The sequence below is a fragment of the Periplaneta americana genome, chromosome 1 (genome assembly GCF_040183065.1).
Source record: "Periplaneta americana isolate PAMFEO1 chromosome 1, P.americana_PAMFEO1_priV1, whole genome shotgun sequence".
Taxonomy (NCBI): Eukaryota; Metazoa; Arthropoda; class Insecta; order Blattodea; family Blattidae; genus Periplaneta; species Periplaneta americana.
The window spans coordinates 159966192-159992311 of NC_091117.1; the positions used below are offsets into that span (position 1 = coordinate 159966192).

At 37.1% G+C, this 26120-nt stretch overlaps 1 protein-coding gene across 1 annotated transcript in view; it reads right to left on the reverse strand.

Moving 5' to 3' along the window:
* The window catches only part of LOC138702932 (protein O-mannosyl-transferase TMTC2-like), a 151805-nt gene that overhangs the window by 64035 nt on the left and 61650 nt on the right, over positions 1 to 26120 (reverse strand). The window contains exons 3-7 of the mRNA XM_069830343.1: positions 25763 to 26103; positions 19617 to 19849; positions 17739 to 18741; positions 10517 to 10631; positions 6668 to 6753 (exon numbers count right to left, since the gene is read on the reverse strand). Of these exons, the coding sequence (XP_069686444.1) occupies positions 6668 to 6753; positions 10517 to 10631; positions 17739 to 18741; positions 19617 to 19849; positions 25763 to 26103 (1778 nt within the window). The remainder of the gene's footprint in view (positions 1 to 6667; positions 6754 to 10516; positions 10632 to 17738; positions 18742 to 19616; positions 19850 to 25762; positions 26104 to 26120) is intronic.

Below are 26120 nucleotides of genomic sequence, written 5' to 3' on the forward strand. Positions count from 1 at the left end.
TTAAGTGAAGAAAACAGATCATTTTCCTGTATTATAAAAAGAAAGATTGATAAATCTAAGAGTAACTTACTAAAGCCTTGGTTTTTCTGAACCGACGCATGCGACGTGCGAGGTCCGTCTAGCACAAATCCGGACTACACGAGAGATAGTGAGTGGTTTCTATTAACTGCGAGAAGCGAGGTCTGCGCACCTCGCAACTATAGAAACTACTCACTATCTCTCTTGTAGTCCGGATTTGTGCGAGGCGGGTCTCGCACCTTGCACGTCGCATGCATCAGTTCAGAAAAACCAAGGCTTTAGCGACGTGGTCCGAAGCTTCGTAGTTCGAATCCGCCTCGGGTATGAATGGATGTCATTCGATGAAGTTTTGTCATGTGTGAGAGTCTCTGCGGAGGTCCCTAAGCTCTGCTGATCCCAGGCTAGGAGGCCAAATATGTGTCTGTTTCTAGTATATGTGATCCATAAAATCGTCCTCTTCCCTATAGGCATTGGTGTTTAAGTTCTACAATTGGAGGAAGTTAAACAAACATGAAAAAATATACGTATTTTTTTAATTAATATTAGATATTTTCCTAATTATAGTGAATAAAGAAATCTAAGGAAATAATCCGAATAACTGAATACGAGCATCGAATCTCGAACCTCCACAAAACAAATCCAAATCCAAATTTTTGTGACATTTAACATCCCAACAAGAAATTTCAAAATAAATTAGTATTAACCCATTGGGGACGGAATTTTTCATCTTCACTTTTCCACATTTTTTACCTAATTTGGTATAAATATATCGTAATGTAACCATAATAATAAGTTTTTTTTTACTATGTAGTAGACTACATAGATATAGCCGTGACCACACGGTCACGCTAGTCCTATACATTTATATTTTATGAAAACAGAGATAGGAACTATAAGGATACGTTTCTTTTCCCAACAAAACATATTCTTTTTACATGTTTGAATCTTACTTCGCGTGGAAAGCCACACATAGTTTAACTTCACATTTCTTGCATTGTGTACAACCTGTGTAAGCAAAATTTGCTTGAACATCTCCGCCTTTTACTCCCTGGGACAGGTTCAATGAAATTACTTTTTCGAACAAACCTCACATCAGAAAAAGTGTGGCCATCAGATTTCGAGGTTGAAGGGCGTCTGGAACCTTTAGGGATATTTTGCTAACACTGAAGACATGTTTGCGTAATTTCCTTCCTGAAGTTCAGATGAGGAATGTTAGATCCAATCCTTATCATGACATGAGTAGCCAGACATTGCAGTGTCCATCAACCAGGTGAATATAGACTACCACCATTTCTTGCCTCTTATTTCGATACGATATGTGGCTATACTTGCATACATAAGTCAGTTCCTCCCATGTATGTATTGTACAGAGGGTCGTACTGAAAGTCATGAGCAACACATTGCTATAATTTCAATTTCAACAAAGTAACAAAAATGGTTATATTATGATCATAATCTACAGACTTTACACCATGTACTGACATATTGTGGTGTCATTAACTTCTATCATGTGACCACAGGCAATGTCTGCAAAATGGTCGACAACAATGGTTCGTTTCGACAGCGAGCTGTCATTAAATTCCATGTTAAAGAAGAAAAATCTGCTGCTGAAATTCACCTCAGACTTCAGCGTGCATACGGAGATGTATGCATGGGCGCCAGCAGTGTTAGGAGATGGGTGAAACATTTCGAAGATGGGAACACGAGCATCCAAGATGAGCCTCGTAGCGGTCGCTCTCGAACTGTCTCCACGGAACTCAACAAGGAAAGCGTTGAAGAGTTCTGGGATGCATTTTGGTTGAATTTCTTGAACCTGGACAGACCATAAATGCTGTCCGCTATATTCAGACAATTTTGAAGCTCCGTCGTGCATTGCGCGAGAAACGCACTGGAAAGAAGATCATTCTGCAACACGATAACGCGTGGCCTCACTCTGTTCGTGTCATCGTGGAGAAAATCAGAACATTAGGGTGGGAAACTCTTCCGCAAACTCCCTACAGTCCAAACTTGGCACCCTCCGACTACCTATATTCGATTCTGTAAAGGAGCTGCTGCGAGATCAACGCTACGAGACGCTGGAGGACTTCCGGAAAGCAGTGCGTCAGTGTCTTTAGGAAAGATGAAACGGACTTCTACAGCAAGGGACTTTTCAAACTTACAAAACGGCGGGAAAAATGTGTGGAAGGAAATGGAGACTATGTTGAAAAGTGACAGAAAAGCCTGTAGATTAAGATGATGTATCTAGTCTGTCTAAAAAATAAAAATTAAGATTTATAACAATGGGTTACTCATGACTCGTATGTACATTGTGATTAGATTTAAACGTTGAACCTTGATTCTCTTTTTTTCTGAGCGTGAATAAACAAAACTTAGCTGACACCAGTAGAGTGAAAGAATTATCTTCTCATTTTACGAGACAGTTTTGGAAACATTCAGAATGAGGTCCAAACAAGTTTCATTCCCAACAATGGAAATTAGTTGGTAAAAATAATTTAAGCGGCGATTGTTGTATAGCTGTAACCATATGATCACGCTAGTACATAATGGGTTAATTTGGAAGTTGCTGAAAATATCCTATTTGAGTAAATTTACCTTAACGGACAGTTCGGAAAAATATCTGCTCCGATAAAGTCAGAAAATTACAGGAAATATAACAGTAAATCAATATTCAATATACTCAATGATTCAGGACTTCGTAATGCTCGCGGGGTAAATAAAACAACATTTTCATACAAAGCGTCAGAGCAAATAACTATTTCCAGGTCGGTTTTATCGCTTTTCCTGTAGTATATATACTTGATGGACAAGTACGCCATTCAGCCTGTCTTCTTAGAACTCATTTCCTGTGCTTTGCGATGAAATATTCACGGATTGTCTCATGTTTCAATGCACATTGAAATGTACAGTTAACATGCAAACAACGACCTCTTCCTCAAATTATTCACTTGCTAACAATTTGATCAATTTTCTGAATGCATTCTCTTGAGCAAATGACTTTGTGATAAACATCTTTGTATACTGACGGAGAAATGGACAAACATTCAAGCTGAAATTTCGCGCATTAATACAAACATCTTCCACTACCATGTAACTGATAGAAACTATTGAAATAAATTAGTAATAAATGTGCAATAATCTATGACATAATGTGGCATATCCTTCCCCTCCATTATTAATATCATTATTATTATTAATTATTATTATTATTATTATTATTATTATCATTATCATTATTTCTACTATTATACGAATTAGTACGTAGTATGCTGTTATCCCATTTTCTATAGGTTTTTGGCAGCTGGAGTCTAACCAAAAAGACACAACCTCACTTTTCATCCATATTACGGAATTTACTGGTAATAGGTTACGCACTGTAACAAATATTATTGCTTATTATCCTGAAACAGATTTTTAATGTTAACTGAAGATGATTCGAAGCATCTTGATATATTTTGATATTAATACATTCACTTGCAAATTGTGATATTCCCTAATTTCATTACATTATTAGCCTATAGGCTATAGAACTCGAGTCTCACAATGAACGTATTGATATTTTATTTATTTTCTGGCGTTAGATTTTTACAATAATTCACCAATAAGAATTGCTATTTATTATTAATAGTGATGAGAAATATATACGAATGCATATCGGAACGGAATGTCTTAATGAAACTTTGTCATTGCATGTTTCATGTTAAATTAAGAAGATAGACGCATACATAGTTGTTCGTGCATATATGTGCATATTTTGAACGTCAGTGTATATTTCGACGTTATTGCATATTTCGCGCATATTTTTATTATTGTTTCCTTTTTTTTAGCGAAAATAGTTTACTAGTTTTATGGACTTCGGTCAAACATGTACCTCATATATGTTCTTCACATGATTCACTTTACTAAATAGGTCATCTTCATCTATCACTTTTAAAATATTACTGTCAATTTTAACATTTTCTAACTTCAGATCAAAAAACCTTTTCGTTATCGATCTAAGCTCTGAGGTATCGATTATCGAATTTAATTCATTATGGTGACATCTGATGGCAACAATATAGAATTAATCAATATTTTACGTGATTATTAAATAAAATAAAATAAAATAAAAAGAAATATTTTAACAATGGGACGCCATTTAAAAAAATGGAGCATTTGGCTTCCCGACCAAACTTTTCTCAGGACAGGGGACAAGAGGCTGAAAAAGGGACAATCCCGTTAAAAACGGGACGTCTGGTCACCCTAGGCTAGCCTCACCTCGCTACGAGGCTTTCTGGGATAAGCCTCTGGCAGTGGAATGACTGCCAACAATGAATTTAATATATGGAAAGAGCGGAGTGAAACCAAGTGTTACGATGCATCGTTATTACGAACTTATACTGTTGCTAGATATAATAACTGCAATTTTTTGTGTAGGCTAAGTCTCGAAAGTCTGCTAAGAGCTTCGCCACTGACTACTACAGTATGTTACTATTACTGTTATTTATAGGCTACTATTATTACTGATACTAGTAATACTACTACTGATACTGCTACTTGAAATTATTATTACTTTTGTTGTCATTAATTTTATAAGTACGGTACTATTGTTGATACTAGTAGCAATACAAGTAACAACAAATTTTAAGTTTTAGTCTGTTACTTAACGACGCTGTGTCAACTATACTGTTATCCAGGCTGCGAATTAAGATTTCTGATGGGGGGGATAGAATCCTAGATATAGAATATCACACATAAAATTATTGTTATCCTCATACTTACGGTTCAATGCTTGGTCGTGCTTGTCTTGCATCTTCATTATAATAATTATTACATCCATGAGCAAGCTTAAGGGGTTAGATAATACTTACAGCAGAAAATTTTTGGAAATATTCAATATTTTTTTCATCCATTACTGCATTTTGTACAATAATTAAAATTAGTATGTGTAAAACATTGTCCTTCTGCTATATGAAAAAAAAATATTTTTATGATTTAAAAAAATTATTTGCATTTTGTTTTTTTCAAAATTCAGTTCGCTGTGCAATGATGAGGAGTTTCTTACATAACTCAAAAACTATTCAACATTCTGTGATGACATTTTTTTGTGTGTAATTATGCATGTCATATCTATAATATGATGCAAGATCACTTCTATACCTTTGATAGATTGTCTGATAAAAAATAAATTCATTTGAAAAATGCTCAAATATCAGTATTTTCTTCTAACACAAAACAAAAAAAATATGATTTATTAAAGAATATAGTTGAAAGAGCATGCTCTTGTAAACACGAGTTTCAGCAATAATATAAAAAAGAGAGAACATGAAAAAGTTAACAAGTTTATGAATATGAGGGAAACGCTTCATCACTGCACAGTAAACTGCTTACTTACTTACTTACTTGCGTTTAAGGAACCCGGAGGTTCATTGCCGCCCTCACATAAGCGCGCCATTGGTCCCTATCCTGAGCAAGATTAATCCATTCTCTATCATCATATCCCACCTCCCTTAAATCTATTTTAATATTATCTTCCCATCTACGTCTCGGCCTCCCCAAAGGTCTTTTTCCCTCCGGCCTCCCAACTAACACTCTACATGCATTTCTGGATTCGCTCATACGTGCTACATGCCCTGCCCATCTCAAACTTCTGGATTTAATGTTCCTAATTATGTCAGGTGAAGAATACAATGCGTGTAGTTCTGTGTTGTGTAACTTTCTCCATTCTCCTGTAACTTCATCCCTCTTAGCCCCAAATATTTTCCTGAGAACCTTATTCTCAAACACCCTGAACCTACGTTCCTCTCTCAAAGTGAGAGTCCAAGTTTCACAACAATAAAGAACAACCGGTAACATAACAGTAAACTGCTACCATTTTGAATTTTGAAAAGAATATATAAATAATTTTTGTTTTAAACCGTAAAAATATTTTGTTCATATAGCAGAAGGACAGCGTCATACATACACCACTTTTCATTATTGTACAATGATACAGTAATGGAGGAAAAAAATGTTTAATATTTCCAAAAATGTTACTGTTGTAAGCTGTACCTAACCCCTTAAGATAAGATGTGAAATTTTAAGTTACTGATTGTTGTCAGCTTGCCGGTGATGATAATACATCAACATTATTTTCTTTGCTTACTTTATACTGTACTGTATAAAGTATACTCGAATTAAAACAATTATATTTTGTGAGGGGGAATAGAAGTTATCCCCGGCAGGGATGTTAATATGAATTTATGAGAGGGGAATAACTTTCCAACAGGGGGGAAATCCTCACCATCCCTCATGTTAATTCGCACCCTGCTGTTATCTTGCACAGGTGGAATTGGTGACATGAAAGATGGTATGTTAGACATGAATTCAACGATTCGTCATGGGATTGCATAAGTGGAAAAAGCCAATCAGACGAAGCGGGATTTGAACTCACGCTCTGGGACTGTCTCGGGACAAGAGTTCCGCTCGTACTGTATCTCATACCACGCCGGCGTAACTAGATCATGTAAAATTGCCTTATAATTTCCAACAGAGGGAGAAACTCGACACATAGATTTGCATTTCATAAGGCATGTAAGCTAAAAATAATGAGACGAAACCATACAAGCTGGCAATATGATTCATCACAGGTGGCATACACGAGGCTTGGGGACGCCCGACAAGTGCTACCCACCTGCGAGACGCGGCCTGCACTGGATAGCCACCCGGTACCGCAGCATGGCCTCGGAGTAGCGCTGCCGGCTCTGCAGCAAGACGCCGCTGAAATGAAATCATGGTCATCAGTCGTTTAACAAATTTACACTAACATTAGGTAACATTTAAGTCAACATTAGTACATTTTCCAAACTACATCTCAAAACAGTTCACTCATAGAGGGAGTTACACCTGATGAAATAAGATTCACTATTATTAGAAATATGTTATCTATAAGACTTTTGACCACTGAAAAGACTTCTCGACCTCTAATATGAAACCAGAACGGGCCAATCTGATGCCTAACTCCTTGGAAGCTACACGATGATATATCAATAATTTTTATTAACATTATTAATAGGAAATAACATGATTCAATAACTGTACGAAGAAAAATTATGGAGATTGTCAGCTAAACTGTCATTTGCACAGAAAAAATAATTAGTTTTTTTACGGTTTCGGTATGTTTAGAGAGCATCTTTCTAATTTTTTTTATTCTAACTTGGTCTTACCCATGAGAAACAGTATGGTAAAATCAGTATTTTCATTAAAAACTGGATAATCCCATATCGTACTAATGCCTATATTTGCATCGTGGTTTTTTGTATCGAAAACGGAAATTTCCAACACTTTGTATGTGTTACAATTACCAATACCAATACATTCAAAATCGGTCATTTCCACTTTTATTGCTAATTAAAATTATTGTAGAAGTGTTATAATAGGTACCTATATTAATTTGTGCATGATACAGTATAACGAAAGTGAAGGACATCTAGAGAAATAAGCTATTAAATAAATTCATATTTTTATTTTCATGCAATGTGTATTCACATAGTTGAGGTAAATGTATTTTTAATTGAAATTATTGTAAAAATGTTATGGTCCTAGGCACATATTTTTCCGTTAGATGTAAAGGAACTCGCAATATGCTAGTCATAAGAAAATTTTAAAGATTAAATTAAAATATATGTAAGCTATATACAGTATTTCGTATCCTATGTGCTCTGGACCCCTATTGCTGGATGATACCCTGGCCGATGCTTACTACATAATTATCATGTAATGTTACATTCGTTACTCCATGATACAGTTGATGTAAGTGACGTGTATGTTTTACTGTTATAAATGTAAAATAGCTTTTTTTCGAACAAAAGTGAACACTTCCCTCACATTTCCAAACAAAATCGGAGATTTCCAAAAGGTTTTTGTCAATAAAATGCACAGAAAATAACTAAAATCATGATTATTGAGACTACTGGAACAACGGACGTAACATGCTCAACACATAAAATTATCGTTCACTCTGGGGCAAAGAAAAAGCTCGATATAGTTTTTTCTCCTTCCTGAAAAAAGTACTATTTTAGAAATTACGGATTTTGTTCGCAACCTCCACAATTCAGAACGATATACATATCACGATCTAAAAAAAGAAAGAAACAAACGAAATGAAATAGAGAATGTAAAAAAGAACCAAGGAAAGGAGGACACTGTGAGAGAGGCAGAATATACGAAACGAACTGAGAAAGAAAATAAGGAAATAAATATATTATAATTGGACAGACAGGAAGTAAATTACTCATCTAAAGAAATGACGGATGTTAGAGAGTTAAATAAAACCGGTGTATAAAAGTGTATAGAGTAACAAATTAGAATTTGTGAAAGAAAAACAGACAATGACAAAAAAATACATAGCAATTGAAGGGGATCAGAGCCATAGTGGGCCAAGCGCCATTTATTAAAAACGGAGAAAGCAAGGGTTAACGTTAAGTGAATACCATAGTTTAATGAAGATAAACATATCATTGAGTTTTAATGTGTATACTTTATATTACTTGCTATATGTTTCCATTGAATTATGGTAATAACTTCATTTTAACCCTTGTTTTCTACGGTTTTAGTACATGGCGTTTGGCCCACTATGGTTCTGAACTCTTCAATTGTAGTAAATATAAATACAGTTATACCTGTGAGAAATTACAGTATAAAGGTGGGGATGAGGGATGTTAGGAAACGAGAAATAAAATTAAATATTTTGAAGCCTGCTTCCTCAGTTGGCTTTCAATGACTGCGGAATTGGGTTCGAATTCCGATGTTGGAGGAGTCGCGTTTGTGGTGAAAAAACCAAGGTTTCTGAGTGTTTTTCTCGGCTTTCTCATGTTTCATCTTATCATTCCATCGTCCTTCTCACTTTCAATATTAATCAACATTTCAGTAGTAGATTATCTACCCAAACAGTGTGGCGTGATGTAGTAATAATCTGGCTTAGAAGTGTCATCAGCCTTAAAAAGCGTAGTGTGTTCTCGTGAGATTCAAGGACACTTTCGGGAGATTTCATCGAACCTCGAGCCTAGATGGCTGAATCGACAGCTTAATCACAGACAGATAGAAAAAATTTACAACAGAAAGTAGGATGTTATCAGAGAGGAAAATTTTGGAAGAAGGAATTTGTTAACGCATAAAGAAAGTTACAACGAGAAGTAAGATGTTGATAGGAGGGGAAAACGTTCAAGGAATAGTATAAGCAGCAACATGATCTGTTGCCAGAAAGTCAAAAGGAGGATAACAATGACAAAATAAGCTTTTAATTAGGAAAGCATATTCTGCGGACCTCTGGAAAAAAGAACTAAGGGAAAGACTAGTGAAGTGTTTTGTGTGGAGTGTGGCATTATACGAGTCAGAAACATGGACATTACGATGAAGTGAAGAGAAACGAATAAAAGCGTTTGAAATGTGGGTATGGAGAAGACTGAAACGTATGAAACGAACAGACAGAATAAGAAATGAAGCCGTGTTAGTAAGAGTGGGTGAAGAAAGAATAATGCTGAAACTGATCAGGAAGAGAAAAATGAATTAGTTGGGTCACTGGCTTTGAATAAACTGCCTACTGAAGGATCCACTGGAAGTATAATGGTGAACGGGAGAAACGTTCGGAATAGAAGAAGATATCAGATGATTGACAACATTAAGATACTATATTGATGGTAAGCGGAGACTAAGAGGAAGGAGAAAAATTAGTAAAGATTGGATAGGTGCTGGGTTTGTAGTGAAAGACCTTCCCTTCGGCATAAAACAATGAATAATAATAATAATAATAATAATAATAATAATAATAATAATAATAGCAATAATAACTTAAAGAAGGGAGAAGGGAATTTGAAAAGTAAAGTAGAGAAGAATGAAGAAAATTATTATAAAGGACATGTAGAAAATTAAAAATTGCAAAGCATATCGGCCATAATGAACTCAACTACTGAGGCGTACAAGTTTAACATTCAGCTGAGTGCACGAACGTCTGATTTGAATGTTTGTCAAAATTTAATGTAATGTGCAGCAGTATCTTATGAGGCCCAACATCGTGCTGTCCATAGGTCACGGCAGAACCGCCAAGGTTTTCTTAGCAATCGTATTTCCATGAAGAGGGACAAAGGACAATACCCTGACAAGGATTAATTTATAAGGAACAAGGGGAAAAGCAGTGACTGGAAAAAGAAACAAAAAAATTTTAAGAAAGAAAGGAAAAAAGAACAGAGGCTATGTTGTGGTAATGAAACAGTTTACTAGAATCAGTCATATACAGTAAAGATAATTCAGTGCAAAAACAGTCGAGGAACGTTTCCAAGAAGGAGATTGGTCTAATGTTCTTCGTGGCCTCGTTTATTAAACGATAACATACACTCCACAAAAAACATTCTTTTAACTTTAGCCGCCTTCATCTCGTTGCTACGATACGGACCAAAGTATTAACAAGACGGGACAAGAAAATTCTCTCGAGCTAAACTAAGTTTGTCATTGTAACTGTACACTGTACAAGTCTGTATTAACTTACAGATTATAATGGGCGTCTGCCATGTTGGGACGGTATTGTAGAGCCTTCCTGTAGCACGCCTCAGCTTCTTCATGTTGGCCTTTGACACTGAGAATATTGCCAAGGTTTCCATACGCTGTGAAAATAATACGACCAACGTCTCTTATTATAGAAGAAACAATGTAGTCTAGCTAAACTAGGTCTACCACGGAAAAAACTGGAACTAAGCCAGGTAGAATAGCTCATGTCGTGACTGGTGCCTAGACAAATTTTACATTAGCACATCGTAACTCAAACACATAGAGCTTCGCGTTTCATGTCTGAGTCCCGAGTTCAATTTAGATGGGGCCAACAGCAATTTGTGATGAACAAAGTAGTGTTTAGCAGACTATAAACACTGTGTAACAAATTTTAACTTTTTTGCGCTGGGCATGTGATACAGGTATTCTATATAATTTGAGCCTCCTAAATACGAATATGACAATAAAAGCAGTTGTTGGTTATGGTTTTAGAGAAATTTTCGAATTTATATCTGTTCAAAATACTGCTTTATATAGGCCTAATGACAATAAGCTTAAATATTCACTGTTCAGAAGAGCTAAAGTCGAACAATAGTCTGCTGGCATATTGGTACTTCACTGTCCTTGGTATCTTTTTTCCATAGTTAAAATTTCTTGGTGAAAGCACTCTCCATGCTCATCACTGAAATCACCAAAATTCTCAGGAAAAAAGTCAACATGGATTTTCAGGCACATGTTACAACCCGTAGTTTCATACGCCAACAATAAATTTTTTACTAGTTTCTTCATAATTCTCACTTCTACAGTTACCCAGAAAATTTAATACAACCTCTTGAATGCAATCCAGATGACTCTCTCTTTTCCTCTCAACAAAGATTCGAAGTAATTGTCCTTCATTATTTTTCTAATTTGTGGTTCATTGAAAACTCACTCTTTTAGAGAAATTATCAGGTTTTGGCAATTTTTAAATCAAGAGAAAATTAGGCCTTGACTTAGTACCCGTAAAATGATGTTCTCCTGGTTTACAAATTGTCAAAGCCAGCTAATTTTTAAACATGGCCCACCTGATTGAGTGGTTTCTTCATTGTTTTTATATATAGCAGATCTGGGCACTAATACCGCAATCGAGTCGCTGCAGATTACCTTAACACCCCACTCCACCTTCCCCGGCTGAGACAGTAATGTTTCAGTCAAATATGAGTAGACAGGAAGGTAAGCATTGCTCAGTGACGGATTGTATAAGGCAGGCATCATAGCTTTTACGAACTTTCGGCTTTCGCTGATCGACTGAAATCCACCACTATTGCACAGTGCCTTACTGTACGTTTGTTTATAAGACGGTGTAAGCGAAAAGGGCATAGATTGGGGTTTCTGCGTTCTCTTTGACTTCCCCATTGTGCCCAGGGCTGATATATAGGTTTTTATAGCAATGTTAAATCCTATGTTTTTTTTAGTTGGTTATTTAACGACGCTATATCTACTACGAGGTTATTTAGCGTCGATGAGATTGGTGATAGCGAGATGGTATTTGGCGAGATGAGGCTGAGGAGTCGCCATAGATTACCTGGCATTCACTTTACGGTTGTGGAAAACCTCGGAAAAAATCCAACCAGGTAATCAGCCCAAACGGGGATCGAACCCGCGCCCGACCGCAACTTCAGACCGGCAGGCAAGCGCCTTAACCTACTGAGCCACGCCGGTGGTCTAAATCGTATGTTCTGTATGTAGAAAAGCACAAGGTATAATTGGAAATTATTTTTATGTTACACTTAAATTACATATTATTCCTACAAGCTGAAAGAAGGACATACCCGTAATCTCTAATAAAGTGTTAAAGCATAAGTAGGAAGTAATGTAAAATCTAATGCCGATTCGCTTAATTAATAATACTGTGCTATACACGAACATGAATCATATGGCCCGTTACACAGCGAAGCAGATCTCCGGTCTCCGCTTTACGCATGCGGTCGATGGACGGATTGATCATCCTTAAGCCTTGGTATTTCTGAACCGACGTATGCGAGGTGCGAGGTCCGCCTCGCACAAATCCGGACTACAGAAGATATAATGAGTGGTTTCTATAACTGCGAGGTGCGAGATCTGCGTACTTCGCAGTTATAGAAACTACTCGCTATCTCTCGTGTAGTCCGGATTTGTGCGAAGCGGGCCTCGCATCTTCCAAGTCGCATGCGTCGGTTCAGAAAAACCAAGGCTTTATAGAAACCACTCACTATCTCTTCTGTGCTCCGGATTTGTGCGAAGAGGGCCACGCACCTCGCATCTCGCATGCGTCGGTCCAAAGGAATCAAAGTTTTACACATCAACGCTGATGTCAGTTCGTGTCCGTTGCTCGAAATGAATGTAAAGTCAGAGCAATGGATTGTAGAAGAAAGTAAACGGCCATGCAAGATCACATACTCTTTACCTCTCCATGTGGTTGATCCATAGGAGAAGGGAATAGACTACGAATTGTTCACATTCTCCAACTATCCACTGCGCTGATTTTACTACAAGCCAAAATGGTAGCTGCTTATTTTATCTCCCAGAGAATCAAAAAATGTAACAAACAAAGAGCACGATTATGGATACAACCTATAGTACCTCATCATTATTGAAAGTCGCTTTTACAGCTGTAAACAGATTCAAAAGAAGATGAAAATATGTTTTTTTTTTATTATTTTTATATGTTATCAAAACATTCCATGAAATGATTGCACTACACGAAGAAGATATTTAACTTAATTACAGACTTACTAGAGGCCCACGATTGTTCGTTTGAGATTCTAAGTAACAAGTGACGTATTTTTCATCGTCCGCTGAATGTATAATTTAATTAGGTAATATCTATTATTAAAACCTGTTGCCTCTTACAATGATAGCTTTCGAAGATTGCAAAGCATCACGTGTGCAGAAGTCTTCCATTTACATCAGAGACCGCTTTGTTGAATATTTTGTTACTGCTGATACAGTTCCGTTCCTTGGCAGGATTCCAAAATTCATTAAGTATAGAAGAAAGAAAAAACACGCTATATTTCATCGTCTCTGAAACTTTTCACCATAGTATAGTCGGCTTTCATACAGTAATAATGAAGTCTACAAAGCAATCACAATACAGACCGATTATTTAGTCCTGACAGCTCAGCGACGCGAAAGAGGGGAAGTAATAGGAGTAGTGGGGAGAGTTCCAGAGTAGAGATAAGGGCGAGCGGTCAGTAAAGAAATACAGTACAGCTTAACTGTACTGGAAACACAACGCTATAACGCATGCGTGACATCCGTTCGCTCTGACTGCAGGCAACAGACTAACCTGAACATCCCTTGACGTAACTTAATGGACTCGCCTGATCCAGGTGCAGATTGCCGGCGACTGTCAGGAGTAAATAATCGTACTGTACTTGATAAATAACTGATAGAAAATTTGTTAAACTTATTACATTTCTTCTTGGTTTCTTTATCCATTTCGTAAAATTGAGGATTAATATTTTTAAATATATCCTGCCATGCCTTCAATCTTGCATCCTGTTCTTATAATCTTCTCGCTTCTACCTCCGTTATTAATATTTCTGTATCAACTTATATTGTTAATTATACGTAGATGATAGCAAAAATAACTATATTATCAACACACTTTCTTCAAGAAAAATGAACACAAATTCAAGCCCGCTCCGCAGAGTCCGCCTGGATGTGCGAGATTGCACTTAACTTGTTCAATGGCCTTGATCCGGAGCGGCGACGGCGCGGAGACGGAAGGGCCACGCGGAGGGCTCTGGCCCGACGCGTATTCTCCGCATGTACGCGAAAACACTGAAATGAATAAGGTCATCACGTCCGCGTGCGTAGAGCGGAGACCGGAGATACGCCTCGCTGTGTAACGGGCAGAGTGAACAAGCATGGAATAATGATAATAATTTTATAATGTGAATGTTTCTTAAAAGTGTTAAATGTTATATTTATTAGATACAAATGGCTTAATATTTTGCAAATAATTTAGAAAATTTATATCCTCGTGTATACAGAATGTGCCAAAAAAAACATTATCTTAAACGATAGCATATACTTATTTCTTTTTACAATTTTTAACTATTCTCTGTATTGTGTGTGTTATTGTATTGTTCATTTTCCTTTAATTTTAACCTTATACAGAAATAGAGTATTAAATTGTTTTAGAGATTACAGAAGGTCAGAGTACTGTTTGAAAAAGAAAACTAGTCACTCAGAGTGTAGAATATTGCGTATCATAGCAAATCTCACGGAAATGGAAAGAATTCCAATAACCAAAAAGTATTTAAAAATAGGCTTAAGGACTTTATTAATAGACGATAGTATATTATGCACACTATTTAAAGGGTGTAATTGATGTTTTGTTATTTCAAGTATTATATCAGTGAAGAAGTGTGTTGTGTCAGTGAAGTGTGTTGTGTAAGTAAAGTGTGTTTGTGTCAGTGAAGTTTTATATTTTATAGTGGTAGTGCAAAGTATTTGAACAGTGAAATGTTTTTGAAGTGTTAGTGAAATCAGGATAATATCAGTGAAATGTGACGTAGTTCCTCCCAGTACAGTGCAGTGAATGAGTTGACAGCGAAATGAGTGTAGTGCTGAAAGGTCTTGTGCAGGTATAAACATATCACACTCGTGGGTTTCAGTTCGAACTTAGGGTTAAGATACAAATTAGATTTACTTTAAATGTTATTTTAAGTGATAGAGCTTCATTTAATTTAGGATGCTCATTATTATTATTATTATTATTATTATTATTATTATTACTATTAATTATTATTAGTATTAATTATTATTATTAGTATTATTAATTTATTATTTGTATTTTTGTCATTAATGAGTGTAATTACTTACCACTGCCACCGGGTATTTACCCATTTGCAGTGTGAATACATACATAAAAAACATACACACGCACGCACGCACCCACACATACACACACACAAAAATAGGTACTTAACCTCACATGAAGTAAAGTGCGTATCGGGAATAATATATTTCTTTCTCTGCTTGTAGCTTTGGTGAAAATGTCTATACTTTGTACTACATTTGAATGTTGATCCAATTATAATTCCGAAACTGAATCAATGCTAAATTTTGCATTGCCAAAAGATGAAATTAGACGTAAACTCTGTTTCCGACAAATTCCGACAAAGTTTTTGAATTAAAAAATCCAGTTGTGTCCATGAAACGTTTCGAAGAATCGTGTGTTACAAGAATAGACAAGGTTATGGTGAAAGGAGAAGTGAAAGTTTTTCCAAGAATAACAACTAACTTATCTGAAAACGCTGTGTCTATAAATTTTACAAATATACCTTCTTATTGTTCTAAAAAATAAGCAAAGATAAACTTTCTGTAGAGGATGAAAATCTAGATCAGTCTATTAGTGTTACTACTGAATCAAGTAAAGAATAGGCTTACATAAAACGCGAAAGAATGAAGAGTATAACTTCGTTTCATTTATAGAATTCGGAAAATATATGCTAGTAATTATATGGGATCTTCGCCTCCAATCAGTGCGCATGAAGTTCCTCTGCATAGTGAACGTGTCACTGTGTGGTGTGGCTTCAAGGCCAGTTTCATCATTGGCCCAGTGTTCTTTGAAGAGGTTGGCGCTCAATATCCAAAAACGTGCAGCGTGACTGGCCAACTTTTCTGCCATGTGCTTCGTCAGCATGATACCCGTCCTGCAGGAGAGAGATGCGTTGGACACAACTGTTTTCATGCAAGATGGGGCTTCATCACACATCGCTCGTCCAATTCAAAAGCTTCTCCGCAACACATCTGGTGACGAACGAATTGTTAGCCGAGGGTTTCCAAATGTTTGACCGCCCCGATCACCCGATCTCAATCCCTGTGATTTCCGATTGTGGGCTTATCTGAAAGACAGAGTTTATCAGGGGAACATTCGCACATGTGCAGATCTGAAGAGAAGCGTTTCAAGAGAGGTATCGGGTATACCCATGGATATGCTTCATGCAGCATGCTATCCTACGCTTTCAGACTGTCCTGGACACTGATGGGCACTGATGGTATAGCAACGAATTAAAAGTGTTTCAATCGAATTGCTTACTCATTATTTCTCTTCCCCATGTCATTGACAATGTTCACATTACGTTTCCTGTTCGTATGATCACTCGTTTTTGACATAGAGACTGTTAAGTAGGGAAAGTTTAATTATAACCACCTGGTGTGTGTATATATATATATATATATATATATATATATATATATATATATATATTGTATCTCTTAAGAAACTAAATCATGTGACTATATTGCTCGCAACTTCAATTTTCGTGTATAATTATTGATAATCATTTAAAATGGAATAATCATATTCATTATATTTGTAATAAATTACGTAAAACATTGCATTACTTTGTTGTTCTAAGAAATACTTTGTCAATTAACTGTTTACGTATAATTTATTTAGTATTATTTCAATCTATATTTATATATGGTAGCCTATTATAGGTTGGGGTGGAACTTATAAATCCAACCTTTATCCGTTAATTTTACTATAGAAAAAAGTATTAAAAATTTGTTTAAATAGGCAGAAAGATTACTCAACTGAATTGTTGTTTAAACATTTCAAAGTTTTCGACACTAAACAAATTTATTATTTTATTTTATTAACATATTTTCACAGAAATCTTAATAACTTTGAAAGGTAGATATATAAATATAGAACTAAAAATACGAATTCTCTGCGTCTGCCTGAACCTAAATGTAAAACCAATGCAGCTTTTTATCATAGCATGAGTCAAGGTCCCAGATTATTAAATAAATTTTATTCTAATATAATTTCAACCATGAATCCTCTACAAATTAATAAAAAGATTTAAAAATTTATATTGGATTTATAGTTTTGTTTTAAACATATTAAACACTTTTTAATCTGTATTCACTCTCAATTTTAATTTTATTTTTGTCTGTTTTGGAATCCCCTCCTGAGCACGAGTCTTACTCATTCAGGAGTGGGCTAGTTTATCTTATATTTTATTAACTTGTATTCATTTCAAACTTACTAGCAATAAAATAAATAAATAAACGTGACAAGGAATTTAAATTCTACTATTTCAGATCCTGCTCATTTTATAGCACCAAAATGTAATTTGGACTCTTTTGGATTCGAACACGGACCACCGTGGTGGATAGCCGACAGTTAAAAGCGAGTTAGACACTATTACAATTTGTAACTATAATATTAAAATATTCCTTACCTTTAGCAGGATTGACAGCAATTCCAGAGCGATATAAGGTTTCTTCATTCTTCCAGTCCCCATTTCGAACTATAGTTCTTCCTGACATCACTATTAGAATTAAACATAAGACTATCATAAGTAATATCGTGTTCCATTTTCGAGACGAATTCTTTTCACTAAATCTATCCAAGATTTTAACAAACCCATGTCCTATTAGAAGACAAAATCCGAGTGATGGAATATATAGGACACGTTCTGCTACGACAAATCCCACATAAGCTACTAGATTAGTTGCAGGTAAGAAGGATATCACCATGACGGCCACACTCAACACTAACACCACACTATCTTGTCTTCTGACACAGTCGCTTACACTCACTGATCTCAACTTGGCTGGAGATTTCTGTTTTATTGTGCACTGGCATTGTGATGAATAATTGTTACAATTAAAACTTTTTAATGGAAAACAAAGACTCTTCGAACTCGATACCGTATGTAAACGTGGTATCCACGAATATATTGTGTCCAAAATATGGTTAAAAACTGAAACTATATTCAAATCTGAACGATATGACTGTGTGTTAGCTATAAAATGCTTGCAAATCACATTCTGACTGTTAAAATTGACATCAACAGATGATGTATCTTTAGCAACTTGTTCTGGTTTTAATCGTTTTGAATTTGTATACAGATATATAACGTGTTTATGAATGGAGAAAAATAAGGCACTGTAAAATATGAAACTGGCCAAGTTACGAACGTCTAAGATATTACTAATCAAAGGAATTGCATCCATTGACCAGTCGAAACTAAGAGTGGACGGACAAAGAAGAAGGCCAAAGTTAAAGGCGGGTAAATAGAAAAATGTGAGGGCACGGGTAAAGAAGGAGTCACTGCGGGACGCGGGGTTATCAGCTGCAGCGAAAGTTGGTACGTTTCCACCCGTCAGCCATGTCCGGAGTCCAAGTAGAAATATGGCACTGACCACCAGCGTCACCAGACTTCGAGTAGCGCGCGCCTCCTGGAACAAAATATAAACTCATGTTAGTTTTATTGACACATATTTATCACGGTAACGAAAGATTATATCTCAAATACGAATGCATTATAAATTATGAACAGATTTTAATTCTGCTTTCTTTCTACTATGCTTTATCTATACTTTTATAAATACGATTACTTAACAACGCTGTATCAACTACTAGGTTATTTTACATCGATTTCTGGGTAACTTTCGGTGCTCAACCCTGGACTCATTTCGCTGATATTATCACTTTCATTTCACTCAGTTGATAAAGCGTCGTAAAATAAACCAATAAATAAATCAGTAATAACCAGGCTTCGGCCTAGGGACACAGAGTAACCAGTATGAGGTTTAGAGTACACGGATTATAAATGACGTCATAACCCGTGTGCAGTCACCCGACTGCAACAGCACAGGTGGGTCCGTAATGTGCATTACCGTTGTGTGTAGGCCTATTGCTGCTTGGCTGCGGTACGTGTAACAGGCTTCGGCGTAGGGACACCTGATTGAAGGTTACAACTCACGTTAATACATTAATGGTAGACATTTATTGTCTACACTAGGACCGTACTGCATATACTGCATCTGTACAATGTGAAATATATTTTGTGCCGTATTGTGACGGACTGTTTACATGTTGATACATGAAATAACGGCGCTCTTCATCTCCCACTCCACTCGACCAACAGAACACTATCGTCCATGCGTTCTGAACTTCATGCGTTTCTGTGCCCAGGACCGAAGCCTGGTGATAACAACAAATACTGGAGTGGTTCCTGACGTTTGACTCGCTCCAAAAGTAATAAAAGTAATAAATGTTCTATTAAATGTGATGAATTCGTTTTAATGGCTAATTTACTTGAATTAATCACCTCGTGCGTTCTAGGCATCTTCCTGCAGGTCCTCCTGAGTGTGGTGGGGTGCAGGGCCAGGTCGTAGACCACGCAGACGGCGAACACGGTGACGCCCTGCTCCTTGGTGAACATGGCGCAAAGGCCGAGCAACAACGTCGCGCCAAGGCTCAGAGCGTCCCGGCGCGCCACATGTCTGTGGTACGCCAGCAGCGCCAGCACAAAGAACAATGCTGCACCCACATCGGCACGCCCTGTGAATAGTTCAGAGGTGTTAGAACACGTGACATTACATTCTAATTTGGTAGGAACGTGTGCGTAATTCGTGATGAGAAGAAACATAGTTGGACACTAGATATGAGAAGCAAGAATAACAGCGCCCGCAAAGCTGAAAACCCGTACGACAATGTTCTATACGTAAAGACTGTCGAAATCGAATTCTGATGCAGAGTGCACGCTTGCCTATGTTTTTCTTGATAGGCTACAGTAAGCCTGTTTATGCTTTGTGATGTAGGCCTATACGTATAATTAATTATACCTAGACTCGATTCTACAAATGTGCGCGAAATATAAGGTTATGACTGACATTTATTCATTTTTAGTAGGTTATTTTACGACGCTTTATCAACATCTTAGGTTATTTAGCGTCTGAATGAGATGAAGGTGATAATGCCGGTGAAATGAGTCCGGGGTCCAGCACCGAAAGTTACCCAGCATTTGCTCATATTGGATTGAGGGAAAACCCAGGAAAAAACCTCAACCAGGTAACTTTCCCCGACCGGGAATCGAACCCGTGCCACCTGGTTTCGCGGCCAGATACGCTAGCCGTTACTCCACAGATGTGGACTCAATGTATTCTGCCCAAGGGCAAGTCTTTCACAGCAAATCCAGCATTCTCCAGTCTTTCCTATTTTCTGCCTTCCTCTTTGTCTCCTCATATTTCCTCCTCTCCTCACATTTATCTTAACGTCGTCTATCATTTGATATCTTCTTCTGCCCCGAACTCTTCTCCCGTTCACTGTTACTTCCAGTGCACCCTTCAGTAGGCAGTTTTTTCTCAACCAGTGACCCAGTCAATTCCTTTTCCTCTTCCTGATCAATTTCAGCATCATTCTTTCTTCATCCACTCTTTCCAACACAGCTTCGTTTCTTACTTTGTCTGTCCACTTCACACGCTCCATTCTGCTTCATATCCACATTTCAAATGCTTCTATTCGCTTCCCTTCACTTCGTCGTAATGTCCATGTTTCTGCCCCATACAACGCCACACTTCACACAAAGCACTTCACTAGTCTCTTTCTTAGTTCTTTCTCCAGAGGTCCACAGAAGATGCTCCTTTATCTATTAAAAGCTTCCTTTGCCGCTGCTATTGTCCTTTTGACTTCTTGGCAGCAGCTCATGTTACTGCTTATAGTACACCCCAAGTATTTGAAGCTGTCCACTTGCTCTACTGCCTCATTTAGAATTCGCAAGTTTATCTTCCGTATTTTTCTTTCTATGACCATGGTCTTCGTCACCTAGCTCCAGTAGCATATCCTTTAGTATCATTTCCTCTTCTGCTAACAATGCCATATCATCAGCAAACATTATACACTTTATTCTTCTTTCTCTTACTACTACTCTTCCCATGTTCTGAAAATAGTTCTTCACTAAATGCTCCAGGTATATGTTGGACAGGGTAGATGATAAAGGACATCCTTGTCGTACTCCTCTCCCTATTTCACTTCCTTCTGACATTTCTTCTCCTATCTTTACTTCATATAAAGATTACTGAACAGTCTTCTGTCTTTTCAATCCACACCTATTTTCTTTGGGATTTCCATCAATTTATTCCAATCCACTCTGTAAAACGCCTTTTCTATGTCCACAAATACTACATACACTTCCTTATTTTCCTTTGGGTTGTGATTGATTGGGTGAATATTTCTCATTTACTGCTTGTACCGCAGCTCAAATAGGCATCTTGTGCAGCCACAATGATGTACTAATCTAATGGTGCGATATCTGGACTCTAAGGGGGTTATAGGTATTTCTAACATTTTTTTCAGAAACTGTGCGTTCGAGAGGGACAACTTTTTGTTTTAATGGACTACACAAAGAAGTATTAAAAATCAGAAACCCTCAACTTCTCTCGAAAATAATCAGAAGGGGGAGAAGTATTTAAATTTTTGAATGAGTCAAAAATGTCCCGTCGGTCATTCTAGTATTAATCTCTCTAATTTGTGTGTGAGCAAATCTTTATTTAAATTAAGTTGACTATTTCGTTAAGCTTTTACCTTAGTGTCAATAGTCTATTCCCTGCCTGAGAGGAACGGTGCGGCTTTTAGCGTTTGCGTGATGTAGCGCACTTCGATGACGTCAGCGTAGTAACAGAAAGCGTGATGAGGTTTCTCGAATGTCAAGTTTAAAACCAAATTGACAAAAACGGGCAATTACAAGAGACCCAGCTGGTTCTAATGTGCAGATACTGAACTCAATTGATCCACCGTCACAAGAAGACATTAGAGCTGTTCTTCACGGTTATGTGCAACTGAAGCGAGCTGCGGATAATGAACCAATTGTCGCTTCTTCGATGTTAATTCAAAGTGAGTTGAAAAGAGTACCGTGGAGAGTACTACCATTCCCTCCGCTACGAGAATCTCTAAAAAGAAGTGTTAACAAAAAAGCGCCAACAGCATTTACTGCAAATCCGAAATCATTGGGTGATTTTCTAGCTGCACAAAATGAATTCCGCATTACAAAAATTGGAAACAATTGTTTGTTTTATACACTTAAGATGTGCTCGATGATGATGATGATGATAATGACGACGACGATGATGATGATGATGATGATGATGATGATGATGAGTATGGTCGTATAACTATTCGGCTCCAAAGGACTTCGAAATGACATACCGGTACACCATGGTTCGTGGAAGAGGAAGGTGGACTGTTGCTGAAGCTCGATATCCACCCGATACGTGAAATCAATTTCGTGCTACGAGATCAGGGTGCGAATTAACGGGGGGGAGGATGAGGTGGATTTACCCCCTGTTGGAAAGTTATCCCCCTCTCATAAATTCATATTAATATCCCTGCTAGGGATAACTTCTATCCCCCCTCATAAAATATAATTGTTTTAATACGAATATACTTTATAAAGTACAGTATAAAGTAAGCAAAGAAAATAATATTGATGTATTATCATCACCGGCAAGCTGACAACAATCAATAACTTAGGAATTACACATCTCATCTTAAGCCTGCTCATGGATATAATAATAATAATTATTATTTTTTATTATTATTATTATTATTATTATTATTATTATTATTATTATTATGATCAAGATGCAAGGTAAGCAACTCAGTGCCACCAAGCGTTGAGCCGTATCGAATGAGGATAATAATAATTTTATGTATGGTATTCTCTATCTACGATTCTATCCTCCCCTCATCAGAAATCTTAATTCGCACTCTGTACGAGATGTAACAAACTTTGCATCATTAATGGCAGAGAGGTCTGACTATTTATCTAAAAATCACCCAACAATGTATAAGTTGAACCAGATCCTGAAAAAAAGAAGAATCTAATGTAGAAACAAAGATTCAATAGCTAGATGCTGGTCGAAGTACAGCACAACCACAGAAAATAAAGAATAAAAATTTCAATTTGCCATTTCAGAATATAATTTTACGGTATGATGAATACAAAATCAAGGACGACTTTAAGAATATTTGCAAGCCTGTGGACACAACGTGACAGTGCGATACAGCTATTTGCACTAAATTATATATCACTGTAATACTTCATCATCCACAATGGCAAAATCACTGTATACCATGACTCTTCATTCCTAAATAAGTCTGGGATAAATATTCCTTGGACTATTTCGTTTATATGATGTCATTCCATTTTCGACCAATGAAGTGTAGTGAAATTTTGAATTTCAACCAATCACAGCCATACATCGCGATAATTTTTGCAACTCGATTTATCAAAATCAATTTATCGCATGGTCGTTCTTTTGTTTAGTCAGTGTCGCCAACTCTTTCCGCCATAAATCGATGAGCATGAATCCATTAATGTAACGAAGAAGTACTAAATAAAATGCAAAATCCTACTTTCACATCTACATCTTCATCTTCTAATTCCATGTCCATTGTATCTAAAGAAAATGACACTCCTTCATTCAGATTTGATAACTGCGTTTTCAACAATTGTTCATTTAATTAATGTATTAATCAGGTTATTTGTAAATATATTATAAAATGTTTAAATTAAATTATGATTTCAGCAGATAATGAAAATGTATTTGTTGTAATAACAAGAGAAAAGCGCAGTACATGTAATTAACATTTTTAAACCTGTATTTCGCATTTCTCAATTGGCATTACTGAATAACATCCAATTTCTTTATTGCAGTAATCAATATTCATCTATTTCAACTTCACAATATCTGAAAAGGTTAAGTATTCATAAATATATAATTATTAATATTTTGTGAGCGAATTTTAGCGATATATTATTTAATTTTTTTATTTTATTCACGAAATAGTCCTGATAAATGTCACTCGAGGTCTGAGATTACCGGCACTACAGATAAATTTTATTTGGATGAATTTCTCTGCATTTATTTTCATGATGTGTATGAATCGACTAAAGTTCGAATTTACTTTTGTGTGAAAATTTGTTGCGCGAAAGTTCCTAGAAATACTGCAGAGATGTCATGAAATGTAAAGAATGGCCGATTTCTTTTTCGTCAGGATAACGCTCGTCCTCTCTGTTTTTATACCACTGTCAAAAGTTTTGGAAAACTAGCCTAGGAGATCCTGCTACACCCTTAACCTCTGTTCCCCTCCCAAAGTGAGAGTCCAAGTTTAACAACCATACAGAATAATCGGTAAGATAACTGTTTTATAAATTATAGGCTATCTTAAGCTTTTTCGAGAGGGATTGGATGATAACAGCTTCTTAACCAAATAATCACAGGCATTTCCCATATTTATTCTGCGTTTAATTCTGTCTTGAGTGTCATTTATATTTGTTACTGTTACTTCAAGATACTTAAATTTTTCCACCTCTTCAAAGGATAAATTTCCAATTTTTATATTTCCATTTCGTACAAAGTTCTGGTCACGAGATAAAATCATGTACAGTAGTGGCAAAAAAAACCGGACCGAACCTTGTAGCTGATTTCAGAGCCTTGTTCACTCCTGAGCGTCGGTGCATTTTCCTTGGACCCGAAACCACCTGTGCAGTTGAACAATAGCCACGCAGCTTGTTACTGTTTTCGTCTTCATTGAATGGCTCAGAGACCGGAAGAAGAAGGAGATAGACCTAGAGTTCTACACCACATCAGCCATGCTAGACTACAGCTGTACCAGGGAGTGTAGGAGCCAGAGACACGTGACAACAAGACTCGCAATACACGGGTTTCATCATAAAATATGTGTGAACAACAAGTTCCATGAACCGACCGAAGTCTGCAAATGTGTGCTGTGCGGGCAAAGATGTAGGAAATACCATATCATAACGTGTGCGAAGAGAGTTAAACCAATAACAGACTATGGCAAAGACTAAACTTGGACATTAATGCTCAACTCGAGCGCATTGAATGGCTCAGGTGCTTGGGGCCCGCCGCTATCCAAGAACATGAATTTTACCAACTTATTTTCTAATGGCTTTCGAAATGGGCTACGTCAGCAGTCGAAACTACAATTTCAATAGATTACTCGCTATCTTGAGAATGCGGGCGAGGCATTCGCAGTGGTTCATTTCGGGGACTGATTATTCCGTCGGTTTTCTTTTCGGGATTTATTTCCAAGTCTATCTCTTTACTTGCCTTAAGTAAAATTCCGATATTTTCCCTAATAGTTTGTGGATTTTCTCCATACATATTCACGGTATTCGCATAGACAAATGTTAGTACTGTATGAATTTTTTTTAATAAAGGCTGAGTGCTACTGAAGGCAAGGAACAATGTCAGTACTGATTACGTCAGGTTATTCAGAGGTTTAGGTAGAGCAAATCTGGCTGAAAGTGAATACTCTACAGTTTACACACAATTACAATAACAAGATAATTATGGCGGTAGTGAAGACCATATTAATAAAATGGAACAGACGAAATGGACGAAAGAAAACAACGAATTAGGGAGAAGAGTATTATTGATTGCTACTCACCCACAATTCCAGCAACTGCCTCGGTGTGGATAGGGTGTACGGCGAAGAGCATGCCGGCGACCCATGGCGTGAGATCGCGCCGAGGGTGCGCGGCGAGGACGCGAACCCAGCGTGTGAAGGCAGCCGTGGCGGCGGCGTGCAGCAGGGTGTTGAGCACGTGGAAGCCACGTGCGGAGTGTCCGCCGGCCAGCAGCACGTTGAGGCGGAAGGAGAGCACGACGAGCGGGCGGTAAGAGCCGTGCGAGCCGCTGTGCGACAGAGGCGTGCCCCAGAAGTCGTGGCGCAGCAGCTCCAGCACCGGCGTCTGCGGCAGCACGTCCTCGTTCGACAGGATCGCCCGGCTAGCAGACAACACAGC